Below are 24953 nucleotides of genomic sequence, written 5' to 3'. Positions count from 1 at the left end.
GTCATGGGTTAACTTTAGCCAATTAGATCGCTTCTCACTGTTGTCAGCAAACCTAAAAACACGGCCACAACTGATTGGTCCTGCTATTCAGGCACAAGCACAAGCCATATTGTTATTCTCTTATGTGATCCTCCATATTATTCGACAGTTCTGCCGCTTTGCAGTGTAACCTGACAGACTTAAGGTTTAAACAAACAAATTCAGGCTTTTATTGGTTTCTGACAGAGAGTGGGAAGCTTCCTGTGGCCAGATGATTCTTTGTCCAACCTCTGAAGCACTGACAGTCAGCCACCGCTCTCCCCTCCCCTCGTGTTTAAAATCATCCCATGGGTCCAAACATGTCCTGTTCTGCCAAGTTGCATCTTAAAACTATGCTGAAGGCTAGCACGTTGACACAACCCCATATGTATATATACACACACACATATTTTCCCTTTACAGCGGCACAGTTAATTCCTCAGGATGGGGCCCAGCGTCCTCACATTTCCCTTTGGGGAGAGGCTATGCTGAAAAAGCACAGCAGTGTCCAGTGTTTTTAAAAAACAGGGTCTGTTTTTAGTGTATTCTCTAACTTCTCTTTATATGTTTGCAGATTAAAAGACTTGAAACCCGTCTGAGCAAGACTGACTGCACTGATAGTGAGGGGCGTGAGCGAACAGATGGAGACCGGTGGAAAAAGGACTCCTGCACCACATGTGAATGCAGAGTATGTGCACACGAACACAGCACCTAATGCTGATCACGTTATGTATCTTAGTTTTTTTACTGTAGCCAGGCTGTGCATTAGAACCTTCGCTGTGTACGTCCAGTTTACACACTTCTCTCTATCTGGCCCTACTGGAAGCTTTTCACCTCTTGGCAGCGCCCTCCTCCTGGCACCGGTGTCTCTACAGTGTGTGTGCACGTCACTCTCTGCCTTTCATCCTTTATCTCTGACACTGCCTGCCAGGCGCAGGAGGAGGTGCTGGCACCCTCATGCCAAACCTCACAGCCTCTGATCTTCTGCAGGCCTCCCCTTTCACTCCTTCGTGCCATTTGTTGCCACCTTTCCTACTCTAAGTTTATTTTGCCCTCTACATCTGACAACACACCTGTCAGTCTCCCTCCTCTGTGTCTCTCTCTCTCTCTCTCTCTCTGTCTGTTGGCTTCTCCCAAACACTGTCATCATAGGGCTTTTGTAATAATTAAACTTGGCAGGCAGAAGCACATTAAGGAGGTTCTGTCTGGAAGAAAACGGTCTGCTTCAACACATGTTGTTGCTCTGAGAAAAGAAGTGTGCAGTTTATTTGATGTCTATGTCAAGCACCTTATTAGAGGTCTACCATGTGTAAAATATTTCCAGTCTTACTGTTTAATACAAAACAAAACCATGAGCCTGTGCCAGCTCAATAACTGACCTGCATATAACAGATACAGTACATTCATCCAGCCACTCAGTCAAAATTCTGAATTCCTAGAATAAAGTCTAATTTCTGACATTAATATCAGAATCAAAGTCTGGGGGAAAGAAACAAAAGTCTGAATTTCTGGCTTCTGAGAAACTAAAAAGTTGGAATTCGGAGAAATCCAGTTTCTGTGGGGAATAAAGTCTGAATGCTGAAGGCTCCAAATATGTACCTTTTTTTTCTTTAATACTTCCCACTCCCTGTATTCTGTGCTCTTTTCAGCTTAGTTTTAGCTGAGTGGACTTTCTTTAAGCGATGTTCCTTCTGTCCTCCCACAGAACGCCCAGGTGACCTGCTTTGTGGAGTCCTGTCCAGCCACCGAGTGCAAACAACCTGTAAAGCTAAAAGGCACCTGCTGCCCGGTGTGCCTCAAGCAGGCAGATGTTGACAAGAGGCAAAAGGCAGACACCCGCCACGAATAACCCTCAGGACTCCCTGACAACCCCCCCTGACCAACACACCACAGTGTCTGAAAGTCACACATTCACAATCAGACGTATCCGGAGAGGAGACTTGTGAAGGTGTGCTGATCCACAGCCACCACTGACCTCGATAGACCCAATAGCCTCGCCTCAGTTTTTTTTTTATTTTCTTCGATCAGGGGAAGGGTTGTTTGTTTATTCAGCTTGTTGCACACACACCAGGGCCACTAGCCTCGAGTCTTGGTTCGAAATCCTCTGGCAACAAGCCGGCAATCGCTAAATGGATTTATCTCTGAACTGAAAGGCGGATGGATGGATGAATGGGTGGATTACAAACAAGATGGACAAACTTCTCAAGCGGCCGACTGTTTGCTCTCCTGCGACTAACGCTTGGCGACCAAATGCAGGACCAGTTGCCATCAACGAGCAGGAAAGGGAAGTAGATCGAAAGGCGGCAGCCATTTTGTTGTCTCACGAAATTTTCTCAGGTTAGAAATGCCGAAAACTGGTGCTATTCTCCCCGTTTTTGAAACATGATTCAGCCTTTAAAAATCGTCAAACTGTGAGGGGTGATTGATAGATTTTGCGGCTTAAAATCATTTTACAAAAATGGCACATTCATTTCCAACTTCCTACATTTACAGCTACCACTGAGCTCCTTTATGTTGTATGTGAATTTGTATCTATCTCCCTGCAGCCTTGAACCTATCAATCACCCCTTGTGTTGTCTTTTGTATGCAAACCTATATACACTCAGTATATGTCTTTTAATGATACAACACAGCTGATAGGGTTGTTTTATTCAAACTCAAAGACTTTTATGAATAGTGTTACTTCATCTTTTAACCCACGGTGCTTTTATATCATGTATTATTTTTTCCCCTTTCTGTATAAAAAATGCTTACATATGAAGATAATGTGAATCCCTTACAAAATGTTTGTAACGCAAAAAAACATATATATGTCTACTGATTCCTTTATTCACGGATTCTTATCGTCTCTGCTGGCCTGTCCTAAGCTTGAGTGAGGCGGGGGGGAGTCAAGCAGCGCACTCCGCTGCAGGACCGGCTCTCGCACTATTGTGCTCCTTTCCAAGTTGTATTTTGCTTTCAGAAAGCAGTGAAAGAATATCCTTTTTTACCACTGTAATGTTGTGAACGTATCCCAGTATTTTTCTAAAGCCAAATGTATGTTTTAGTCTAAAATTACTAGCATGTCTCCATCTATATGTATGAATGTTGTAATGGTCAGGAGTTCGCCTTTGGTACTGCTACCACAATGGTATTCTTCTTCTGACCCTGTTGAATCTTTAGTCCACACTAAACACAACTGAAGGACCGCTTACTGTTCTTTTCTGCTGTTGTGGACCTGCAGCTCCAGTTTACACAAGGACACGCTAGCACGCATTCCTCCTTTCCGTTTTTGTCCATGCCCCCACTCCAGTGAGTGTTGATCTAGGTTAGGAATGCTCACACCGTAGAGTCTGGAGTGACGTCACTCCACTGAGCATATGTGTGGAGCACAGGCTTCTCAAGCCCTCTGACCCTCATTCCACTGTAATGGAAGCCATATGAGACATGGGGGGGGGGGAGCAGGGGCAATGCCGAGTGTGGGGCGGAAGGGAGGGGCGCCGATGATGACCGGGGTAGCGTCATAACTTCTTATTATGATAACTTCTCTGGACTCCTGTCAGCTTTTACATGTACTGTACACAGACGAATACCACTCCGTGCACTGGCTTGCTTCGTCTTGTTGTTTTCCTGTTTCGGCCTCCCAGTTGTGTCGAGGTGGCTGCAGTGTTCCATTCCATTGTTATCTCTTATGTGGTAAAGCATCTGTCACCAAGCAATAATACTCTCCAGAATGTTCCATTCAGGATTCCAGCAGGATTACAGGGCTGGCAGTCACACTGGTTAAATTGGTATCATATCAAATATACTGGACTGTTTGTTTACAGTTGTGTATTCTGACTGTGGCTACACCATCAAGTGTTCTGATAGGTGCGTGTGTTTTACAGAATTTTGTATTTTGATATTTTTTCATAAACCTTGTGCTTTGTGAGTGTATGAGTCTCTTTCTGTTGCAGTAACAGGCTAAATGCATTTTGGCAAGTGTCCCTTGGTTTGGCTGCCAAAGCACTGTGAGCTCTCTTTGTTACCAGCCTGCATATTGATAAAAATATTGTATTAAGTCATTTTTCCTCTCTCTCTCTCTTTTTATCATGGTTCTTTCTTTTCCCACTGAACACCTACACTGTCCCTTAACCAGTGGTCAATGTGGATATACTAGTACCTATCATGACAGTTGTATTGTACCTTTGCCAAAGAATGGTTTGCACTGTAATGTATGCCTCTCGACAGTAATAAGAAATAAATAAGCCACATTTGAACTACAGTCATATATGTGCTGAATGCCTGTTGTTTTGTGCACTCCAGCTGCCGCCATTATCACACAGCTGTGTTCTGTACAAAGTGTTTGCATAGCAAGGTGAGCTTTCTGTTGCTGAACCTCCATCCATCCAAATTCTCACTCTTATCTGGGGTCAGGTCACAGGGGGCACCAGCCTAAGCAGGAAAGCCTAGACCTCCTTCTCCCCTGCCACCTCCTCAAGCTCATCCATCAGATTAGGAGGCATTCCCAAGAGGTGTCATTTCTCCACCATGCTCTAGGTCTGCCTCAGGGCCTTCTCTCTGATAGATATGCTTGGAACACCTCACGGAGGAGTCACCCAGGTGGCATCCTAACCAGAAGTCCAAACCACCTCCTCTCAACATGGAGGACCAGCGGCTCTACACCAAGCTACTTCCGGATGACCGAGCTCTTTACCTTACTACAGAAGAGACCAGCCATCCTGTGGAGGGAATTAACAGCTTGTAAACAGAAACAATTTTAGAGAAATTTTAGACTGACCGGACTAGACTTCGCTGCTTCGTCATCACTGCAGATCTGCCTGCCAATCTCCCTCTTCATTCACCCCTGAGGTAGTTGAACACCTCACTTGAGATGCTACCTTGCCTCATTCCCAGGACAGGGCATCTGTCTAAGAACTAATAGCCACCTTTAATTTAGATGGTCATTTGGACACAGCCCCTTTACACGCGAGAAGAGAATGAGGTCTTGGCTTGATAAAACCAAGAGGACCACATCATCTACATAAAGTCAGACACTTGATCCTTGACCACTTCCACCCCTTTGTCTGCGCATATAAATTTGGGGATATGGTGCTTTGTGTATTTCGACAAGGTTCATTTGGTCTTCACCTTTTTAACTATAAGAGTATTCCTTTCAATCAGACCAGTGTTTTTGTTTTTTTACCTTGACTCTACATGTTTCGACTGCTTCCTGCAGTCTTCCTCAGAAGTCACATGATGTTACCGGTGACGTGTCTGCCAGCTTATTTTATGCAGTTTGTGGCGCCATTCTCCCACTACTCCAGGTAGTAGGCGCCACCTGTAGTCGAGGGGACTTTCACACTGTCCCACACCTGGAACACTGTCCTGAGGAGACCAGACTGCTGTCCCACACCTCGGACACAGCGCTGTTCCCCTACTACCTGGAGTAGTGGGAGAATGGTGCCACAACCTGCATAAAATCAGCTGGCAGACACGTCACCGGTAACATCATGTGACTTCTGAGGAAGACTGCAGGAAGCAGTCGAAACATGTAGAGTCAAGGTAAAAAACACAAAAAACACTGGTCTGACTGAAAGGAATGCTCTTGTAGTATGGTGCTTTGTGTGTCTTGTTGCACACAGTTACTGAAGTAGCACTGACCGGGTAGTCCATCTAGTGGCACGGAGTGGTACTACACAAGGGGTTAGCATGCTAACATCAATATCTCTGCAACACAGCACACATCTCAGGCATGATTTGTTTAACTTCACTTCTGAGTGTTTTAAAAGACAATGAATGATGTCCAAACTAATTTAACACTTTGTGCACAAATACCGTCTGTCCGTCTGTCTGTCTGATTTTGATCTAGACCATGAAAGTTCAGAATAAGCTGTCCCTGTCTCTGCTTCTATCTTTTTTGTTCATGGTGCCATTGTCAGGTAAGTGTTCTATTACACAGATGACTGTTCAGTGTTTTTTTTGTCCTAAACACCAACACATGAGTCCAAAGCTCTGGTTGCTAACTTCACTGCCTGTTTCTTTTCCTCCCCCTGTTCAGTTTCCTGCCAGGTTCTGACATGAGAAACAACACTGTCTAAATGAAGACAAACATAAAGCAGCTGTGAAGCTGTCTGGAGAGGATGTTTGCAAGGTGAGTAATATTAACCATCAGAGAACATTAACCCTCCAACCTATGTCAGATTCTTACTCACATGTGGTTCGAGGTGAATTACCTCTTCTCTGGAATTTGTCTCAATCAGATCAGTATTTGATGGCTTCCAACCATCTCCGTGTGCACCCTTCTCCTGCTTCTCCCCACAGGCTGAGCGCCTATAGTGGACACAGAGTCTCTGGAAGAAAAATTGGACCAGGAAATAAGGTATCCAGCGGCTGCACAGATAGGGCCTTCGTCTTTATGCCGAGCAGGAAAAGACATTATCACCCTGACAGCAAGGGACCTACTGTATCTTACCAAAAAAGTAAGATCCAAACATGAATACATGTGCTTCCTTTGGGTTGTTCCCCTATCTGCTGCAGAGTTTCCCATCCAGTCTGCTCAAATGAGAGATGGAAAATCTGATGATGTAAGTGAGGAAGTGCTAACAAGCAACAGAACACACACAAACAGCCAACACAGCGACTGGAGTATTAATTCTTTGAGGTCTTGAGGCAGGAAGGAGGCAGAGGATTGCAGCTTCCAGGGTTTGGAAAGCATGCAATCCTGCAGCTGCACAGTCCTGGCTCCCCAGCAGGCCTTCCCACTCATCACATACTGGAATTTCATTTAGGCAATTGGCTCTCTGCGTTGCACCTCTCTCTCTCTCTCTATCCCGCCAAGGTGGGGGATTCTTTTCCCCTCGCTAATGGAACGTCACTCTCATTTCCAGAGCAAGCTGGATGAAAGAAAGAGAAGTGGCGTCCCGCTGAGGGAAAATAGGTTTCGCATCCCTGAGACTCAAAGGACTGCAGCGATGGCTTGTGACCCCTAACGGGTGGGAAATGTCATGAGATGGCTCCCCACTAGTGTTTTTGGCTCTGACGCAGAAAGCCACTGAGTTTACAGTGCAGGTGTTTGAGCAGACAGAGAGAAGCTTGAAAACAGTGACTGTCCTACCTGCTGGAGATACAGTCCACAGGTAAACTCACACAGTGCTACACAGGAAGAGGTTTCATACACAAAAAGCATTAGCATTAAAAAACAAGCAAGCAAAACAATCAGCGACCATCAATATTCAAAACAATGTGATGAATGTTATTTGAATCTGCACCAAATTCAAACAATGAAATCAATATTTAGATTTTTTTAAAATAATAATTTATATCCTCATACCATAACAATTATGTTATGTGGTTTTCCCACTGTTCCCGCACAATATGTTTTATTTTGAAAGTGTTTTGGAAGCTAACTTCCTGTCCTTGTGTTCTTCTCTCTGATTGGCTGCCGCACCCTCATTGGTTCCACCTGTGTCTCGTTAGCTTCACCGTGTGTACATGTGCTCACTTTGTGTATTGTGTGTTTTTATCTGACTTCTGGCTGGCCGCCAGTTGTAAACAGCGATTCAGGCTTTATATCTATAGGAATAATTTAATAATAATTTTCATCATGCACCATAGGCTGTTGTTTCCTTTTGATTTTGAAATATCTGGTCTTCAGTTCTATGCTCTAGTTTACTTCTTGTTTTATTTTGTGCGTCATGTTTTGTATATTTACTTCCTGTTGTTGATCTCCTCTCCTTTCTGATTGGCTGCCTCGCCCTCATCACCTGAGTGTCATTAGCCCCTGTGTTATTGATCTGTTCACCAGTCCAGGTATTTCCTGCTTTAGTTTCCTTTTTTAAAAGAATCATTTCCATTTTTTGACTTTTATTTTAATCTTTTGTCATTTCTCAACCTCACTGTGGTGTATTGAGCCATCAGTTCGAACATTCTTATTTTTTTAAGGGGGTCTGCTCAAGATGGGCAATAGTCTGACAAGTAAAACACATAGTAACACATGTTACATGGAATAATACATTCAGATGCTTTTGCAGATTTGTGGGAGTTAAAATTCCTATTTTAGGGCCACAATGGGAGCAACTATTTTCTGTAAAGAGATCCTATAGAGCAGGTTTTATTCATACAATAATCAGTCTTTCACCATAGTTGTTTAAAGCTGCCTTAACTAATAACAAAGCTGCTCCACAGTGAGCGCAATGAGATGTGCTGTTGTGAGACAGTGATAAGAGAATGTGCGCACGCTGCATAACTCTTTGGCCTCATTTGCAGTAATCAGCCCCTCAGGAGGTCTCTGTGGTGGTACCACAGTCACTGAGCTTCAGACTGTTCCAGACAGACTCAGCATTACCCTCCGCTCTAGAGACAGGAGACAGGACCACCTCAGAGGAGGAGGTTTATTCAAATTTATAACATCTTTCTACATTATCAAAAAAACAAGCAGGACGATGAGCCAAAACATCAGATGACCTGACCTCCACAATCATCTGACCTGCTAAGATGGGATGAGTTGAAACACAGACCGAAGGGAAGGCAGCCAACAAGTGCTCAGCATACGTGAGAGAACTCCTTTGGAGAGGTGCCAGGTGACGACCTCACGCAGCAATTGGAGCAAAAAGGTGACTACATACAGTGCTGATGTTTCCAATTATGTTCTGCAGTGCAGATGTTTGGGACGTGCATTCAGGTGTGGGCTTTAGCAGAGCAGCTGATAATGATGTCGGCCATATAGTGAACTGCACTATGCGTACAAGGTCTGTACACATCCACCAGGTAACCATGGAGCCTCTGTGTCTTCGGATCCAAAGATGTCAGGCCAGATGTTGGCAGCAAATTTATGACTATATTTTTAATGTAGGTTACAAGTGTGTTTCATGCACTAAACCAAACCCAAATACATGCTTCCTGTATTATAGTAGCGGGTCAGGATTTCCATCTATCCATTGTCTGAAGCTGCTTTGTCCTGTACACCCTAGCAGGGCCGGCCCAAGCCTTTATGGGGCCCTAAGCAAAATTTCATACCCCCACCATCATCCTATAGGCTGCACTGTGTGAAATACATGCTACTAAATGTGTAATATCATTGTATTAATCAATGTTATTTCTTAAAATATAATATATATATTTTAAAAAATAACATAACAAAACAACAAACAAAATATATATATATATATTATCATCCAATTTTGGTGCTCTTGGGGGGCCCTAAGCGACCGCATATTTCGCATATGCCTTGGGCCGGCCCTGCACCCTAGACAGCTCACCAGTCCATTGCAGGGCTACTAACATGGAGAGCTTTCTAGTCTAGTAGACTTTTATATCATTTTGAAGGCTATATGAAGAATTAGTATCTCTCTAAACATAGTGTGTAAGGTGCAGTATGCTAAAAGTACAACGATGCTCACTCTACTACATCCTGTTTTACACAATCCTCTGCACAAAGGAGGATGTGTCAACACATATGAGACATTATAAAGCAACAACAGCACAACAGAGTGCTTATTTGTTGTATACCAGATACTGTAATATACTATAACATGTGATATTTGGCTGATCTGACAGGAGTCAATAGACTCCCTGCTTGCCTGCCCAAGTGGTGGGACAGAGACAAAGCCCATGTGACACAGATACAGGAAGTGAGTGTTGAATGCACAAACCAACACAATGAGGCTAACAGTCAGACAGATGCAGGGAAAACAGTATGTCAAGTGTTGTGTTTTCTGCATTTTAGCCAGACAGTAAAGTGTTAATATGTCAGCGTAGCTTGTTACCAAAGTCTCTGTGATTCAGTGAACACAGACTGAGCTTCACCTCGCTGACACTGACATAACAAAGATTGCGGTTGTTTTGACTTCGTGACTGGCCTGTGGTTTAGTCATTATCGTGCATCTGTACCAGTGTGAAGGTGAAGGCTGCTGGTTTTGTGTTCCTCTCTCCTCCTCCTCCTCCTCCTCCGACCCTGATGTCATTCTCAGCTTTTGTTGTTTCCCAGCGTTTAAGTTACACTAATTCAATTTATGGTTGTAACTCAGCGCCAAAATAGAGTGCTACATTTGACCCCCTCTCTCCCTGAGGGGACTTTCTCCTCCCATAAGAAAATACCAAACTCCTCTCCCAGGTCTATTAGCTGTGATTGCCTAAACAGAATGGCTGAAATATAGACAAAACAGGTTAGCAGATACGTGTTATCCTGAGCGTCACCGGGCACAGATATGATCATATCAAAAAAAAGAGACAAATATCCTACAAAGTAATTGTTGTTGATTGAAAGTGAAGCCAATCTGGCTGAGCTAACAGATGACTGACTGGCAGATGGGATGACTCGGTGCGTGACCGACTGACTGGCTGACTGATTTGCCTGCATTCCTCTGTAGACACCAGCGGGGTACAGTCTGACCCAGCGTGATAATCCCCTCTCCGCCAGGACCCCTAATCAGCTCTCCTCCTCTCAATCTAAAATGAGCCAGGCTCACACACTGAAGGAATGTATGTTCGCACACACACACACACACACATATAAAAGCTCTGTCTAAATGAAACAATATGCTGGACAAGATAATGAAGTTGGCTGGGACTTTCTACTTAGAGGTTGGGAAATTTTAGCTGAAAGAGTGATAAAGTAAAACCGACAGCTGATACTGGATTGCTATAGATACAAAGCAAATACACAAAGTGTATTATTATTATAATAATATGAGTAATTTGATCAACATACACCCTACAGTCAGTATTGTAGGAATCAGTCGCTCAACACTTTGAAACTAAAGTCCTTTTACACTTGCTGGCAAACAGTGCACATACAAAAACTTTAAAAATTTAAATTTACAGCTTTAGGTTTAGTCTCGTGGTAGGGACTAGAGTGTAGATTTGGGGGGTTGTAAAGCTTATTCGAGGATTGCAAGATACCCCATATTATGCTATTCTGTGTAATGTTATCACAGTGTATACTTGATTTACCTTTTTTTCCATAACAATATAGACAATTTTACTTTAAAAAACAAAACAATTTAATTGCTTTAAAGTCCATTTTTGCATTTTAAACTTGGACAAGAAAGCGGTTATAGGGCCGTGTCACTGTAGGCACAGCCAGTTCTGGTCACAGACATGTCTGAAGGTTAAAAGAACACTGTGTCATTTGCTGTATGATTCTGACTGATCATGCATCCATACTGTGGATAATTATTAGTTATCAGTAGTGTGCCATGTGCATATATACATGCACGTTCCAAGGACCCTGCTGCTGTGTGATCCTCCAGCTACATTGTGGGTACTTACCTTTAAAAAAGCACATGCAATTTATTAATGCTGTATACAGAAGATAATATTGTACTCTCACGGTCAAGTTCAAGATTCATTGTTTAACTGCAGCTAATAGTGTGACTGTGTGGAAACCACATCGTCGGTTCTTAGATCGTGATCATGTGATCAATTCTTTCTCTGCTGCACTGCAAACCATGAATGAAAGTTTCCAAAACCTTTGAACAAAGTTACATTGTCTTATTGTTTACAGCAGCTCACAGACTGAAGAATGTCCAGGTCTACATTGTAGACGTGCACCAACGTCAAGAAATGTCAAACGTCTGAGTCACTACGTGCAGCTGCTTCTCAGACAGGGTTTACACCGGGTCAGCAGCAATAATCTTTATTTAGATGAAGATTACACACTCTTTGTCAACAAAAGCAGAATTTTACATTCCGGCATTGAAATGGCTGAAGACGAACCAGTGCTCACTGTTTTATGTATAGTCCATAGAAATGTTTGAAGTGAATTCAAACACAAAATGATTTGAATGTGTAAAATAAGCCTCGATTTGTACCATGACCTCCATCACCTCTGCTGGTCCACCTGCATCTTCAACCTTCAACCATTTTATCACCTTCAACTTTAAGAAGCTTTTACTGTCAAAACAATCACCTCCTGTATAGTCCCTTCATGACTGCTGGTCCTGCATGTATGTTATCTATTCTTTCTATTTCCCAATGCACCGTATATGTCAGGTGCAGTATGATAAAAGTGCCAGGATGTTCATTACATCAGGCTGCATGTCATAGTATCCTCACCAACAAACTATAAGAGTGTCTTACAATGAGTCATCATCTGAAGAACTATTTCTTGATGAATGATTATGTTTAGAATTATTTTGACATTCTGTGTTCCAGAGACGTTCATATGGCTGGTCAGTTGGCTGAATGGCTGTTTTGTACCATTAAATCTCAGCGATAGTGAAATTTGTACTTTTGTGACACTTTTTACAGTGCGTGGCACCTGAGGTTGAAGCTGGAGCAGCTCTTATGCTCCATGTATGGTGAGTTTCATTTTCCATTCCTCTGATTCACATAATTTAAATATTATGAATAACTTAGTTGATGCTCCATGTATTTTATCTGGTATACAACATAGTTACATACATACTTTCAAATCGTTCAAATCTTTTCTGTGTGGAGTTTGCACGTCCTACTGGAGGAGGACTCTGGGTTCCTCACGCACATAGCAAAGACGTACATGTTAGGTTAATTAGGTACCTGTCCATGGTGTACCCCTACCTGTCACCCATTGACAGCTGTGAAAGGCTCCAGCACCACCACCCACAACCACAAAGCAGGTTAAAAGAATGGATGGATGGGTTAAAAAACAACTTTTATTCATAATGTTTCTTGAAGTATACTGAACCTTTGGGGTTAGAATAGCTCACATTATTGTCATCAGCCCCAGATTGGATAAAAAGAGGTCACATGAGAAGATGCTAAGGCACCCCCCCCCCCTTATTAGAAGCACATACAGTCTCATGTAACAGTTTAACCATGAAGCTGTCAAAACTTGGTCAAATGATTGTACATTATGAGTCTTTTCACTATTGATTGATGAACGGAGGGGGGAAATATCTTGACAATATGTGTGGTAACACTGTTTACATTTTTGTGTACGTTTTCAAAAGGGAAGCTGTCCTCATGTGAAATATAGAAGAAGTATGGACTCTGGAACACAGCCATAATCAAGCAGAAGTTGGCAGCAATAATTCGGTGACCTGTATCTGTGATCTGTTTGCTGTGGTTGAATAAATACCACTGGAAACATGTGACCACACACACACAGGTAGGATGTCAGTGACACAGAGAGAAAGTGTGGCTGAGCACACATGCCTCTTCAGGTGTACAAGCCCTGTGTTATCCTTGTTTCTAATGACACTGTTAACTCCTTTATGGTGCACAGCCCCTCACACTACACTATTGTATTTCTCATCCCATTGCATACACTAGCATATGAATTATGCATGTCTGTCAATACTATACTACAATAAACCCTTTAGCAGTGCTGACTCTTGGGAGAATGAATCAGGTGTAATTAAGGTGTCAAAGGAGTGACTTTATTATTAAACCCCCAGATGTTTACATTAAAAAATAAATACTGCTCATGAAAAGGCGCCAAGGAGCCACTTTGAGTAAATTTATCCTCAAAGAAGGACCCTCTGAGCCTCTGCGGCGCCACAGATGGCACCTGGCGTTACCTTGTTATAGCATGTCCATGACGTGACGTGAAGAGGAGGGGGGTTCCTCATCTGCAATGAGCCTGGGGCTAAAGGGGGGGGGGTCTTTAAATCATCTCAGTAAAACAACTTTTACAACTTGTCGTTTCTCTGAAGATAAATGGGTGCTCATATATCACCTGATGCTGTTATTTTGGACCAGGAAGAGTCACATTTTAACTTCCTTCTTAACATACAACCATTGTGATCTTGTTGCATGCAATCAGCATTCTTACAGTGACACACAAGAGCACAAACCCACACAGCTTCCAGGATAAAAAAATGACAGCACAGCACCACGGAGCAGACAGGCTGACCAGCTGTTGAACATTTAGCATCATATTTTTCTAAGGGGTCAGCTGAGAGGAGACGTAACACGTGTAAGTGAATTTAAAAGACATACAAATTGATTATAAACAATGGATTCTGTTGTGTTTGCTCTGCTGCCCCCGCGTGGCCAACAACATTACTGCGGCTTTACTTATTTCGCCCACTTCCTTATTAAGAGGATCCAAATGGAACTGTGACTTTTAAAGTGTGAGGTCGCCAGACGTCTTAATCTCAGGACTGCTTGATGCTTCTGAAGCTGTAGATTCAATTCATGTCAAGTATGTCATTGTATTTGTTGTGAATATATTGTAATTATCTAGATGCAAAGAAAGATGTATTATATGTCACATGGTGACCCACTAGTCTCTAAGATGAAACATTTGGTCTTTTTCATAGAAAGTAAAAATCTGTGTCCAAATATGATCATTTTGATACGAGTGTTTTGGTTCCCAGTGGTTATGAGTGGGCAGATGTTTAATATGTCTGAATGAATAAGGGTAAAAGCAAACTGAGAAAAGGCCTTAGCGTGAAAAGGCTCGATGATATGTTGGTTGTTGGAAAGGACTGTAGCGATGTCAAGAATCAAATCTAGGGAAAGTCAAAGATAGGTTGTGAAATGTAACAGTATTAGGAATATGTGAAATGTCTGGATCTAAGAGAAACCAATAAGTAGAGTCGTCTTTTATGACTTTTTACCCCACCTTTTACCCCCTCTCGCCTGTTTTTTTTTTTTTTTTATCCCTTTCCTTGCTCTGGACAGTTTCCTGTGCTATGCTCCCCCTGCTGGTCAGATGTTTCTAAAGGCGCTTGTTCATTCGATCCCACCCTGGTTGCATGCTGGCGTGTGCGCAAAAACATTAAAAAAGTTGCTCACAAGCGTTATATAAATATACAGCTTAGTCTTTTATGACACATATATCATTATACTACGACAGTTGTGTAACAGGAGTGTAAATAAATTCAACTTCCTGGCCGAGTGGTGCAGAGACCACAACCTCTCCCTGAACATGGAGAAGACAAAGGAGATGGTTGTGGACTACAGGAGAGCACACAGTCAGCACACCCCTCTGACCATCGACGGTGCTGCTGTGGAGCAGGTGAGCAGCACCAAGTTCCTGGGTGTGCACATCACTGAGGACCTCTCCTGCACTAACAACACTGCATCACTGACCAAGAAGGCACAGCAGCGCCTCTACTTCCTCCGCAAGCTCAGAAGAGCCAGAGCCCCTCCCTCCATCCTGTGCACCTTCTACAGAGGGGCTGTTTACAGCATCCTGTCCAGCTGCAGGAAGATGCTTCATTGCATAGTGAGAGCACCTGAGAGGATCACCCTCTCCCCTCCCTCCAAGACCTCTACGACAGCCGCCTCACCCCAAAGGCCCTCCGCATCACAGGAGACCCCACCCATCTTTCACACCACTTCTTCAGTCTGCTGCCATCAGGAAAGAGACTGCGCAGCCTCCGGGCCAGGACCAGCAGACTGAGGAACAGCTTCATCCACCAGGCTGTGGTGGCTGAAGATCTCATCCTGGTAACTAATGGCAGTCAGGGTACCTCTGGCTAGCACATGGAGGGCTGTGCCTCCAAAGAAATGCCTCCCCACACCATTACTGATGCACCGCCAAACCGGTCATGCTGGAAGATGTAGCAGGCAGCAGAAGGTTCTCCACAATGTCTCCAGACTCTGTCAAGTCTGTTCAGTGCGAACCATGAAGAGGACAGGGCACCAATGGTGAATCGCCCCGCACAGTGTTGTGCTGTAAGCACAAGCCCCACTTGTGGACGTCGGGCCCTCATACCACCCTCATGGAGTCTGTTTCTGAGCAGAACCATGCATATTAGTGTCCTGCTGCAGGTCATGTTGCAGGGCTCTGGCAGTGCTCCTCCTGTTCCTCCCTGCACAAAGGAGGAGGTAGAGGTCCTGCTGCTGGGTTGTTGCCCTCCTACAGCCCCCTCCATGTCTCCTGGTGTACTGGCCTGTCTCCTGTATCCTCCTGCATCACCAAGCTCTCTGCCAGGCTAGGATTTCAAAGCAGTCTGGAGTTTGAGAGAAACTTACTGCAGCAGATGAAACATGCACCATTCTTACTGCCCTTTGAAATCAAAAGATGTTCAGCAGGGCTGTCAGCACAGAACTGTCAGAACCATCAGGGACCCAGACGTCTGGACAGAAGTGGCTAGGTGACTTAACTATGCACAAAAACATAGGCACTGCTGTGCAGATAGATGGAGCAGGTGCTGTGGACTGATGAGGCAACATTGGAAATATACCACCTTCCTCCTGGTGAGTTCTTCAAAAAAATAAAAGATGCACTTTCTCATGTTGTTAAGTTACCGGTAAGTATCCTATCCACTCTGCAGGTAATTTCCACATTATAATGAAACTGCAGCAGCTACTGATGTGGTTTACCACATGTGTTTTTGCATGTGTGTCTGTGTGTGTTTGGTATCAGTGTTAAAAAGTAAGGTCCACCATGTTCAAGCTTCATTCATCATTATTTTTCAAACGATGGATATAATGTTTTTAATGTTTTTCAAAAATCTCCTACCCTACCTTTAGAGTATGTGCTAAATGTCATGCAGCCACTTTCACAGGATCTTTTGAAGTCACACCAAAATGATGAACCAGTAACAGATGTTATCAGTGTGATTATCTTTGTTGCGATCAGATCACAGAGCCCTGCAACTACACAATGTGCAGCCACACCTCTGCTCTCTCTGTTGATGCATCTAGACTAAAATGAATAAATCAAACCACACAGTAATGCTGCTAAAAATTGGACTTAAATATCACATGAAACTGGCAAAGTTTTCCATTTTTTATTGAATTCTTTTGAAATTTGACATTTTGAAATTTCAGTTTCAAATAATTGGTATTAATGTATTTGAAAGAAAATGCAGTTTCAGGCATTATGAAGGAAAAAAGTACATATTCAGAACATCAACACAGCATATGTACAAAAATACTTTACAAACAGTCTGATAAGATTTTTTAAAAATGAGGAACCTTCAGCCTCTCTTTTAGCTTAGGTTCACTCAACTTCCTACAAAACAAAAAAGGTTGTAGGCTATGTACCGACAACAATAACATATAGAAGAAAGTTTTGTTTTTTTGCTTTTACAAAAGAAAACATTTTCTTCTCAACATGCAGTTCCTTTCTGCGATAGTCGTTTCATTCTTGTCTGTTCTTTTTGATGTAGAAACAATCACCGAGACGCTTTGTTAAAACAATAAACTGAGTATAATACTGCATTAGCGAAACAAAACGTTTTAGTTAGGGAAGTCAGAAAAAATACATAAAGCACAGGTGTAATCATTAGGAATGTTATTAGTCTCATTGGATAGGTTGAAGGTGCTAATTATATTTAAAAAGTAAGAAATTCAAATTCATTTTCTTTGTTATTGAAGCACATTCAGCACAGGAAGCTTTGACCTTGACTTATTTACAACTACAGACAGATAGAAGGCCGCTCGGTCAGTGGCACGGCAACACCCTCTCATCTGTCAGGCACTGAATGATGACAAGTGGTTGGAGCCTTCTGAGGACTTAAAGCCGGAGGTGCAAGCGTCAGACGTCCCAGGAGACAAGCGAGCAGAGTAGATGTACTTTTTGCTGAAGCACCACAGGTCGGACATAATTTTCTTGAAGTGGCTCCTGAACTTGACTCCGATGAAGGCGTACAGGATGGGGTTGAGGCAGCAGTGGAGATAGGCTACGCTCTTAGAAATGGCAAGAACTTTGAGTTTGATCCGTTCCGCCTCACAGCTCCTCTCCTTGAAAAGAGACACGGTGTGGCTCAGCAGGGCCACGTTATAGGGAAGATGGCACACGATGAAGACTATGACGACCGCTATGACCACACGGATGGCCTTGTGCCTCTGGCTGCTCTGTGCTCTCATCAAGGTGCACATGATACTGGAGTAGCAAAACACCATCACCGACAGAGGCAACAGAAAGCCGATTCCCATCTGAAGGCTGGGTACCAGCACCTTCATCAGCTTGGCTGTTTCATATTTGTTGAAAGACAGCTCACAAACCATCTCTGCAGTCTCATCCCCCAGATCTAGGTCTTTAAAGAGTGCAGTGTAGATGAGCGTGGGCAGAGTTAAAGCCACCGCAAACACCCAGACAGCCAAGCAAATGAGGCGGCAGTAGATCAGACAGCGTGAGCGAGACCCAAAGGAGCGCCGAGCCTTAACTATGGCAATGTATCGGTCGCCGCTGATGCACGCAAGCAGGAGCATGCCACTGTAGAGGTTGATGCTGTAGGCTGACCTAAGCAGCTTACATGCCACTTGACCCATTAACCAACTGTGCTGCTCATTGTATATGATAAAAGGCAGAGCCACTACAAAAAGCAGGTCAGCCACGGCCACATTAAAGAGGTACACATCTGTCATCGTCTTGGTTCTCTTGTAGAATATGTAGGTAACCACAACAAGAGCATTGCCAATCAGGCCGAAGGCACAGATGACAGAGTGGATGTAAGTTTGGGTGAGGACCTCCGCAGGATTAGGGTCGAAGTTGCATAGGGTTCCATCGTCTGGGTAGTCTCCATATGTGGCCTCATCATAATCTGGAGTAACTGTCATTTTGTTTCTAAAATTCTGAAAAAGAACACAAAACAGAAGAAGTTTACGTTGAAAATAATAGTAAACACTTGTAGTGAAACCGGAAATAAAGACGACCTATTTAAGCCTAAGAGAGGAGGAAGGTCTTTTTAACGCAAACCTGGACATGATACTTCACTATGCTTCTGAGGGAAGTGGCTTCTTGTTCCACTGCATGTGTCTGGAAGCTTCTTACACATTTAAATGGTTTAAAGTGTTTGACATATACTGCCAACCAAAAACTGTCACACGTTCTAAAATGTAATCAGACTACCTTTAGCTTTGGTTATTGCATCATTTCAACAATCCCCAGATTGGGAGTCCCCCCACAGGTTAGTACAATAGACACAAGGTATGATAGGAGCATCACTTCTTCTTTTTATTATGATGCTCCCATCATGTTGATTTTTTTGTACAATTTGCTTTTTACCATACATTTATTTGATCTCTGATCACAACCACATTTCATCCTGGAAGATGATAGTTCACCACTATCCCCCATGTTTTAACCATCTGTTTAACCATCTGTTGGACATCTTAGTTGTTTTTCTTTGAATAATGAAGCATCGAACATGTTTTGTTTTCACAACAGACACAGAATATAACTTTAGTTTGAGTTAAATAATTTGTTGCCAATTTAAAAAAATATGAATTACTGCAGTTATTCTCCAATGGAATTCTGTGTATGATATTACATATTTACAGATACTCATCCTTGCACTGCTTTTGATGGCGAGATGAGTGTGTGTGATCTGCCTCTGTGTTTGTATGTTAGTAATGCAGAGTTCTCCAGTAATCCAGACTTCTCTTAACTTCAACCTTGTCCCATACTATACTATACTATACTATACTATACTATACTATACTATACTATACTATACTATACTATACGTAAAGGTATATATATATGAAAAGTATGTTTCTGCACAGCAGAATTTTTTTGCAATTTGCTTACAATACATCACTCAAATGTCTTCTTTTATTAAGTTGTGTATGTTTGTGTACATTTTAAAGGTGGTGAAAGTCTGAGGAAGTAGGCTAGTTATGTCCTCCACTTAACTAAAAAGAATGGAGAAATGCATCATGATGTAATGTGCATACACCAAAAACAAACAAAAAACATTTAATTTAGACAAAGAAAACCAACAAGAAAACCTCAACACCAAAACGCTTAGCATAGCTTTCTGTCTGCGCTGTCAGCGCTCCACTTCTGCCCTGTGATGACTCTTTTACCCAGTGTTCTAGTTTTTAGTTCTTCCTCTGTTTGTGACCCAATTTAAGCCCTGTTAGACATGCGAAGGTAGGCTGCAGGTGGCTGCTCTGTGATCCTTATCAGTCAGAATCTCTGATGTATCGATGCGTAGGAAACCTGCCAATAAACTTACTGATATTCTGAAAATGATGGTGACCATGACAATCAGCATAGGAGTAAATAAAAGGCTTCCTGTTTATTCTAACAGTAGCTTCAAAACCTGATACTTTACTGTTCGAACCTGATAAGGTGACATTCTTGTTTTTAGCAGTTTCACTTCTCAAAAATGCCCTCAGTAAGATGGAGAACAATACAGTGGCACTTGAATGAGGAAGGTGTGGAGGTTTTGTACATATCTGCACAGGAAGACAAACAACGAAAGAAAAACAGGAAAGGACAAGCCTTATATATATAAAAACACAAATTAAAAACTTCAGGAGTTACACAAAACGTATGTATTGATTTTACTAAATGGCCAGTTATGTAAAGGTGATCCGTCTTATTATCTGTGGAACACAATACATAAAAATCTTAAAACAGGTTGCTTAATTAAAAGAAACATTAGCTTTATGTCTCATCATCTTCAAATGCCACCAGAGTTTATATACATACCTTGCAGGACTCTCTCTGAGTCTCGATGGGTTTGTCCTGGAGGTCTGCAGCTGTCAGCTCAACCAAAGATAATAATACCAGAACTCAGCTGCTGCTTGTGAAAAAGGTCTTCAGTTGTGTAGGTGTTTAAAGCAAATGCTGACAGGAGAACGAAAAAAAGATATTCCAAAGCTGAGGAAGCCAAAGCCACATTCTCACAGTCTCTGGTGTGATGTATGAGTCAAGCTCATCACTGATCTTCCTGCTTTTGAACTCAATTGTAGCTTCTGCCCATACGCAGATCCTCCTTATCTGATGCTTCTCCAAACAGCAGCAGGGACGCTCCCACGTGCATGCATCAGGTCAACCTTTTAAGCTTTGATCGAAGAACAAGAAGCCTAATTTACCCACAATTGTTACATTTTCACAACCCACACAGTAAACAGCGTCTTTTGAAAGGTTTCTTTTCTTTATGATGAAATCACAGATGTTTTGTAAACCACTGTCTGAATGTTTGCTTCTTGTTTTCTGCCTTTCAACACACACACACACGGGTATTGTGTTTAAGAGTTAAACTGGATATTGGTTTTCTTGACTTGATTTTTTTTCTACAATGAAGGACAAAAACTGTAGCAAAGCAGCAAAAAAAAAACAAAAACAAAATGACAACGGGCCACAACTAGATAGATAGATAGTTGGGTGGATGGGTGGATAGATGGATGGAAACTCCCCTTTTGTAGCAGCAATGTACAGGTACTCAGCATACTACCCATAGGCCTATAAAGGTAAATATATATATACAATTATTTCAAATAAATACAGACAGAGGAATATATGAGGTAGGAAAAACACTTCCAGCAGACCTTTTTAATTCCCCACTATGGTCAGAAGAGGGAGCTACTATGTAACTGAATTCTGGAGAGAGAACTGGAACAAGAGCATCATGGGAGTAGTTACCACTTTTTATCTGGACAAGAGTGTAGACAAGAGTATTATTTATTTGTTTCATTGATTTTATCTATAGCAGGTGTACCATACCATAGAATACAATCTTGTCAATTATCACAATAATTATCTTCTGCCAAACTGTTTTAAGCTACATCAATATAGAAAGCTCTACTTTTTAGGAGACACACCTAAAAAGTAAAGGAAACCTAATAAAAAGGATGGAGTAAACGTCAATCCACAGTCACAGCAAGCAATTGATGAAAATTTGAAGGTTTGCAGCCAGGTGGCACTGAATGCTAAAACTGTGTTGATGAAAGATTTAGAACCATGTGAGTTAAAGAGGAAGGAGAAATGCCTTCAAAATAAAGTTACCAAAAGAAAAAGTTCTAAAATAATAATAATCTCATGTAAAATATTATGATGATTCTAAAGTCGGCTGTGCACATGTGTATATACTGCAATTCATCTACAAAAACAAATGCTGCTCAAAAAAATAAAGGGAACACTTAAAGAACACAGTGTAACTCCAAGTCAGTCACTCTTCTGTGAAATCAGCCTGTCCAGTTAGGATCAACACTGATTGTGAATCAGTTTCAGCTGCTGTTGTTAAATGGAACAGACAACAGGTGGAAATGAGGCAGTTATCAAGACAGCCCTATAAAGGAGAGGTTCTGCAGGTGCTGACCACAGACCATTTCTCTGCTCTCATCCTTTCTGCCTGATGTTTGATCACTTTTGCATTTTGTCAGAGCTCTCCCCCCTAGAGGTAGCATGAGGCCGTGACTACAACCCACACAAGCTGCTCAGGTAGTGCAGCTCATCCAGGATGGAACATCGATGAGAGCTGTGGCAAGAAGGTTTGCTGTGTCTGTCAGCACAGTGTCCAGAGCATGGAGGAGACACCAGGAGACAGGCCAGTACACCAGGAGACATGGAGGGGGCTGTAGGAGGGCAACAACCCAGCGGCAGGACCTCTACCTCCTCCTTTGTGCAAGGAGGAACAGGAGGAGCACTGCCAGAGCCCTGCAACATGACCTACAGCAGGCCACTGATATGCATGGTTCTGCTCAGAAACAGACTCCATGAGGGTGGTATGAGGGCCCGACGTCCACAAGTGGGGCTTGCAGCCCAACACTGTGCAGGGCGGTTGGCAGATTCACCATTGTTGCCCTGTGCTCTTGATGGTTGGGAGCAGGTTCACACTGAGCACATGTGACAGACATGACAGAGTCTGGAGACGCCGTGGAGAACGTTGCTGCCTGCTACATCCTCCAGCAAGACCGGTTTGGTGGTGGGTCAGTAATGGTGTGGGGAGGTGTTTCTTTGGAGGCACAGCCCTCCATGTGCTAGCCAGAGTTACCCTGACTGTCATTAGGTACTGGAATGAGATCCTCAGACCCATTGTGAGACCATATGCTGGTGCAGTGGGCCCTGGGTTCCTTCTGATGCATGACCATGCTAGGCCTCATGTGGCTGAAGTGTGTCAGCAGTTCCTGCATGATGAAGGCATTGATGCTATGGACTGGCCTGCCCGTTCCCCAGACCTGGATCCAATCCAGCACATCTGGGACATCATGTCTCGTTCCATCCACCAACACCACGTTGCACCACAGACTGTCCAGGAATTGACAGGACAACATCCACCGCCTCATCAGAAACATGCCCAGGAGTTGTAGGGAGGTCATACACACACTACTGAGCCTCATTCTGACTTTGAAGAAATTCAGAATTTCTTCACTCATGCTGGATCAGCCTGTGATGTGACTTTCCACTTTTATTTTGAGTATGGTTCCAAATCCAGACCTCCATGGGTTAATAATTTTGATTTACATTCATCATCACTTCTTAATCATAAATCATCATTTATGTTATTTTGTCCTCCATGTATTCCACTATGTGATGAATGAAGATTTTTAACTGGAGTATTTCATTCAATGAGATCTAGGAGGTGTTATTTTAGTGTTAACTTTTATTATATATATATATATATATATATATATATACAGTTATTAACTGAACACTGGAAAATAAATCATGTGTTAAATGTAAAACCTGTATGTGACTTTTAAGACTATAGGCTATGATGACCATGTTTTATGTATTTTAATGGAGCAAAACAAAAACAACAGAAAACAAACTCCAGCGTCGACAATGTGTGTAAATAAATATCCAAACAGATAACTTCAGAATCGTATTAACTTTATTTTGAAATGCATAATCGGAAGTGATCTACCTGCACCTTCCCTTCACCTGGTGGCGCACGCGACCGGTGTGGGCATGTCCAAACGCTCGCGGCAACCCGCTCTGCAGGTTGGCCCGGTGAGTCCCTCCTCCAGCCCAGCCGCTCATGCTCTCACCTCTCCGCGCGCACTGCTTCCTCCAGACACCATGAGCGCCAAGTCCAGCACGCTGAAAGTGAAGGGCTTCTTCAAAGGCAAGTCCCCCGACAAGGAGAACAAGGAGCTGAAGCGCTGGGGGTCCCTCAAAGATGCCACCAGAGACAATGTGGGTGTTCTGCCGGGGAGCCCCGGGTCCCCCAACCTGGGAGGAAACGCCACATTGCCCGCTGATATGTTACCTGTTTCCCCGAAAGAGAAGAAGGGACGGAGGCTACTGCCGTTCAAACTCAAACGGAAAAAATCCAAACGCAGCAAAGATGAAGGAGGAGGAGGAGGAGGAGAGGTGTTCTTCCCAGAGACTGATGAACTGGACAGCTTCAACAGCCACATGTAAGCCAAGAACGTTTAATATTAGTGTAGGTTTAAGTTTACAAAAACAAATGATCAGTGTTCTCCACAGCTGTGGCCTGAATAATGACTTATATCTTTGTCATTGTGTGAATATACAGTTACTGTTTAGAGGAGAGACACATGTCAGTGAATATAGTGACCCAGATAACCTGCCTGGGGGACCCCCAGCAGGTTTGAGCAGTTTCACAACATATTGGCCCTCTGTGGAACTAGTTTAGTCCTGCATCACTCTTGGTTGTGAGAGGTAAATGGTAACACACAGAGAGGTGGAGGTGTAATGTGTGCTCTGCACTGGGATGATGATGATGATGATGATGATGGAGGTGATTGGAAAACAGACCGATCCATTCTGCATGGGCACCATTGGGCAAGAGTGTTGCTCCAGGGGCCTTAGCAACACACACACACTTTGATGTGAATGTAGGGATCTGTGTTGCTGTGAGTCATCTTCGTTCATGGTTAAATTAAAGATTGAGAAAGAAACTGGTTAACCTCACATGGTCGGAGAAATGACGCTGAAGTTTCCGATTCTTTTTTTTAACCCAGATATTTCCGTGTCGTCCTCCTTTGGACTTGTTGGTTGATTCAGATGTTGCCCGTGACTCAGGTGTTATTGTCTTGTTATTGACTTGTGTTGACAGAGGCTGTTGTGAGGCAGCAATTGTAAAACGTTGATGCTAAAATGAAAAACATGCCGTGCAGGGTACGCCATGTTACATGCAGCTCGGTGGAGTTGATGGGTTAGAAATAGTCTATATGTGATGAGAAGAAACTGACAGGACACGTAGCACTGCACAGGTTAGAAGCAGGACACTCCCACTGCATGATTGACAGGGGAACACAGTTTGAGTCATAGACGTGTATGTTCACCTAATCATGTGACAATGATTCATGTTCACGCCAAGCTTGTTTGGATGCAGCGTTGCTTTGTGTTGTTTCAGTGCCATAGAGCATTCAAATAATGGTCTGTGTTC

The 24953-nt window shown here is 43.0% G+C and overlaps 3 protein-coding genes across 4 annotated transcripts in view; 2 read left to right on the top strand and 1 right to left on the bottom strand.

The window, feature by feature from the left end:
• The window catches only part of pxdn (peroxidasin), a 40240-nt gene extending 36309 nt beyond the window's left edge, over positions 1-3931 (top strand). For both annotated transcript variants that reach the window (XM_028395404.1, XM_028395403.1), the window contains 2 exons: positions 593-706; positions 1724-3931. In XM_028395404.1, the coding sequence (XP_028251205.1) occupies positions 593-706; positions 1724-1867 (258 nt within the window). In that variant the 3' untranslated portion in view covers positions 1868-3931. The remainder of the gene's footprint in view (positions 1-592; positions 707-1723) is intronic.
• A 12878-nt stretch (positions 3932-16809) lies between these two features.
• Positions 16810-20544, bottom strand: ccr6b (chemokine (C-C motif) receptor 6b). Its single transcript, XM_028395615.1, has 2 exons — positions 20303-20544; positions 16810-18435 (listed from the first exon to the last, which is right to left on the bottom strand). The coding sequence occupies exon 2, from the start codon at positions 18418-18420 to the stop codon at positions 17332-17334; it is 1089 nt and encodes a 362-aa protein (XP_028251416.1). The 5' UTR covers positions 18421-18435; positions 20303-20544; the 3' UTR covers positions 16810-17331.
• A 2989-nt stretch (positions 20545-23533) lies between these two features.
• Positions 23534-24953, top strand: part of crybg1a (crystallin beta-gamma domain containing 1a) — a 32867-nt gene continuing 31447 nt past the window's right edge. The window contains exon 1 of the mRNA XM_028394826.1: positions 23534-23958. Coding sequence (XP_028250627.1) covers positions 23618-23958 — 341 coding nt within the window. The 5' untranslated portion in view covers positions 23534-23617. The remainder of the gene's footprint in view (positions 23959-24953) is intronic.

This window comes from Parambassis ranga, chromosome 22 (genome assembly GCF_900634625.1).
Source record: "Parambassis ranga chromosome 22, fParRan2.1, whole genome shotgun sequence".
Lineage (NCBI taxonomy): Eukaryota > Metazoa > Chordata > Actinopteri > Ambassidae > Parambassis > Parambassis ranga.
The sequence above is the reverse complement of the archived record's forward strand: the minus strand, read 5'-3'. Positions and strand labels throughout refer to the sequence as shown.

Bases quoted from the DNA above. Each gene is read 5' to 3' on its own strand.
- ccr6b (XM_028395615.1), bottom strand. From the start codon at position 18,420: ATGACAGTTACTCCAGATTATGATGAGGCCACATATGGAGACTACCCA.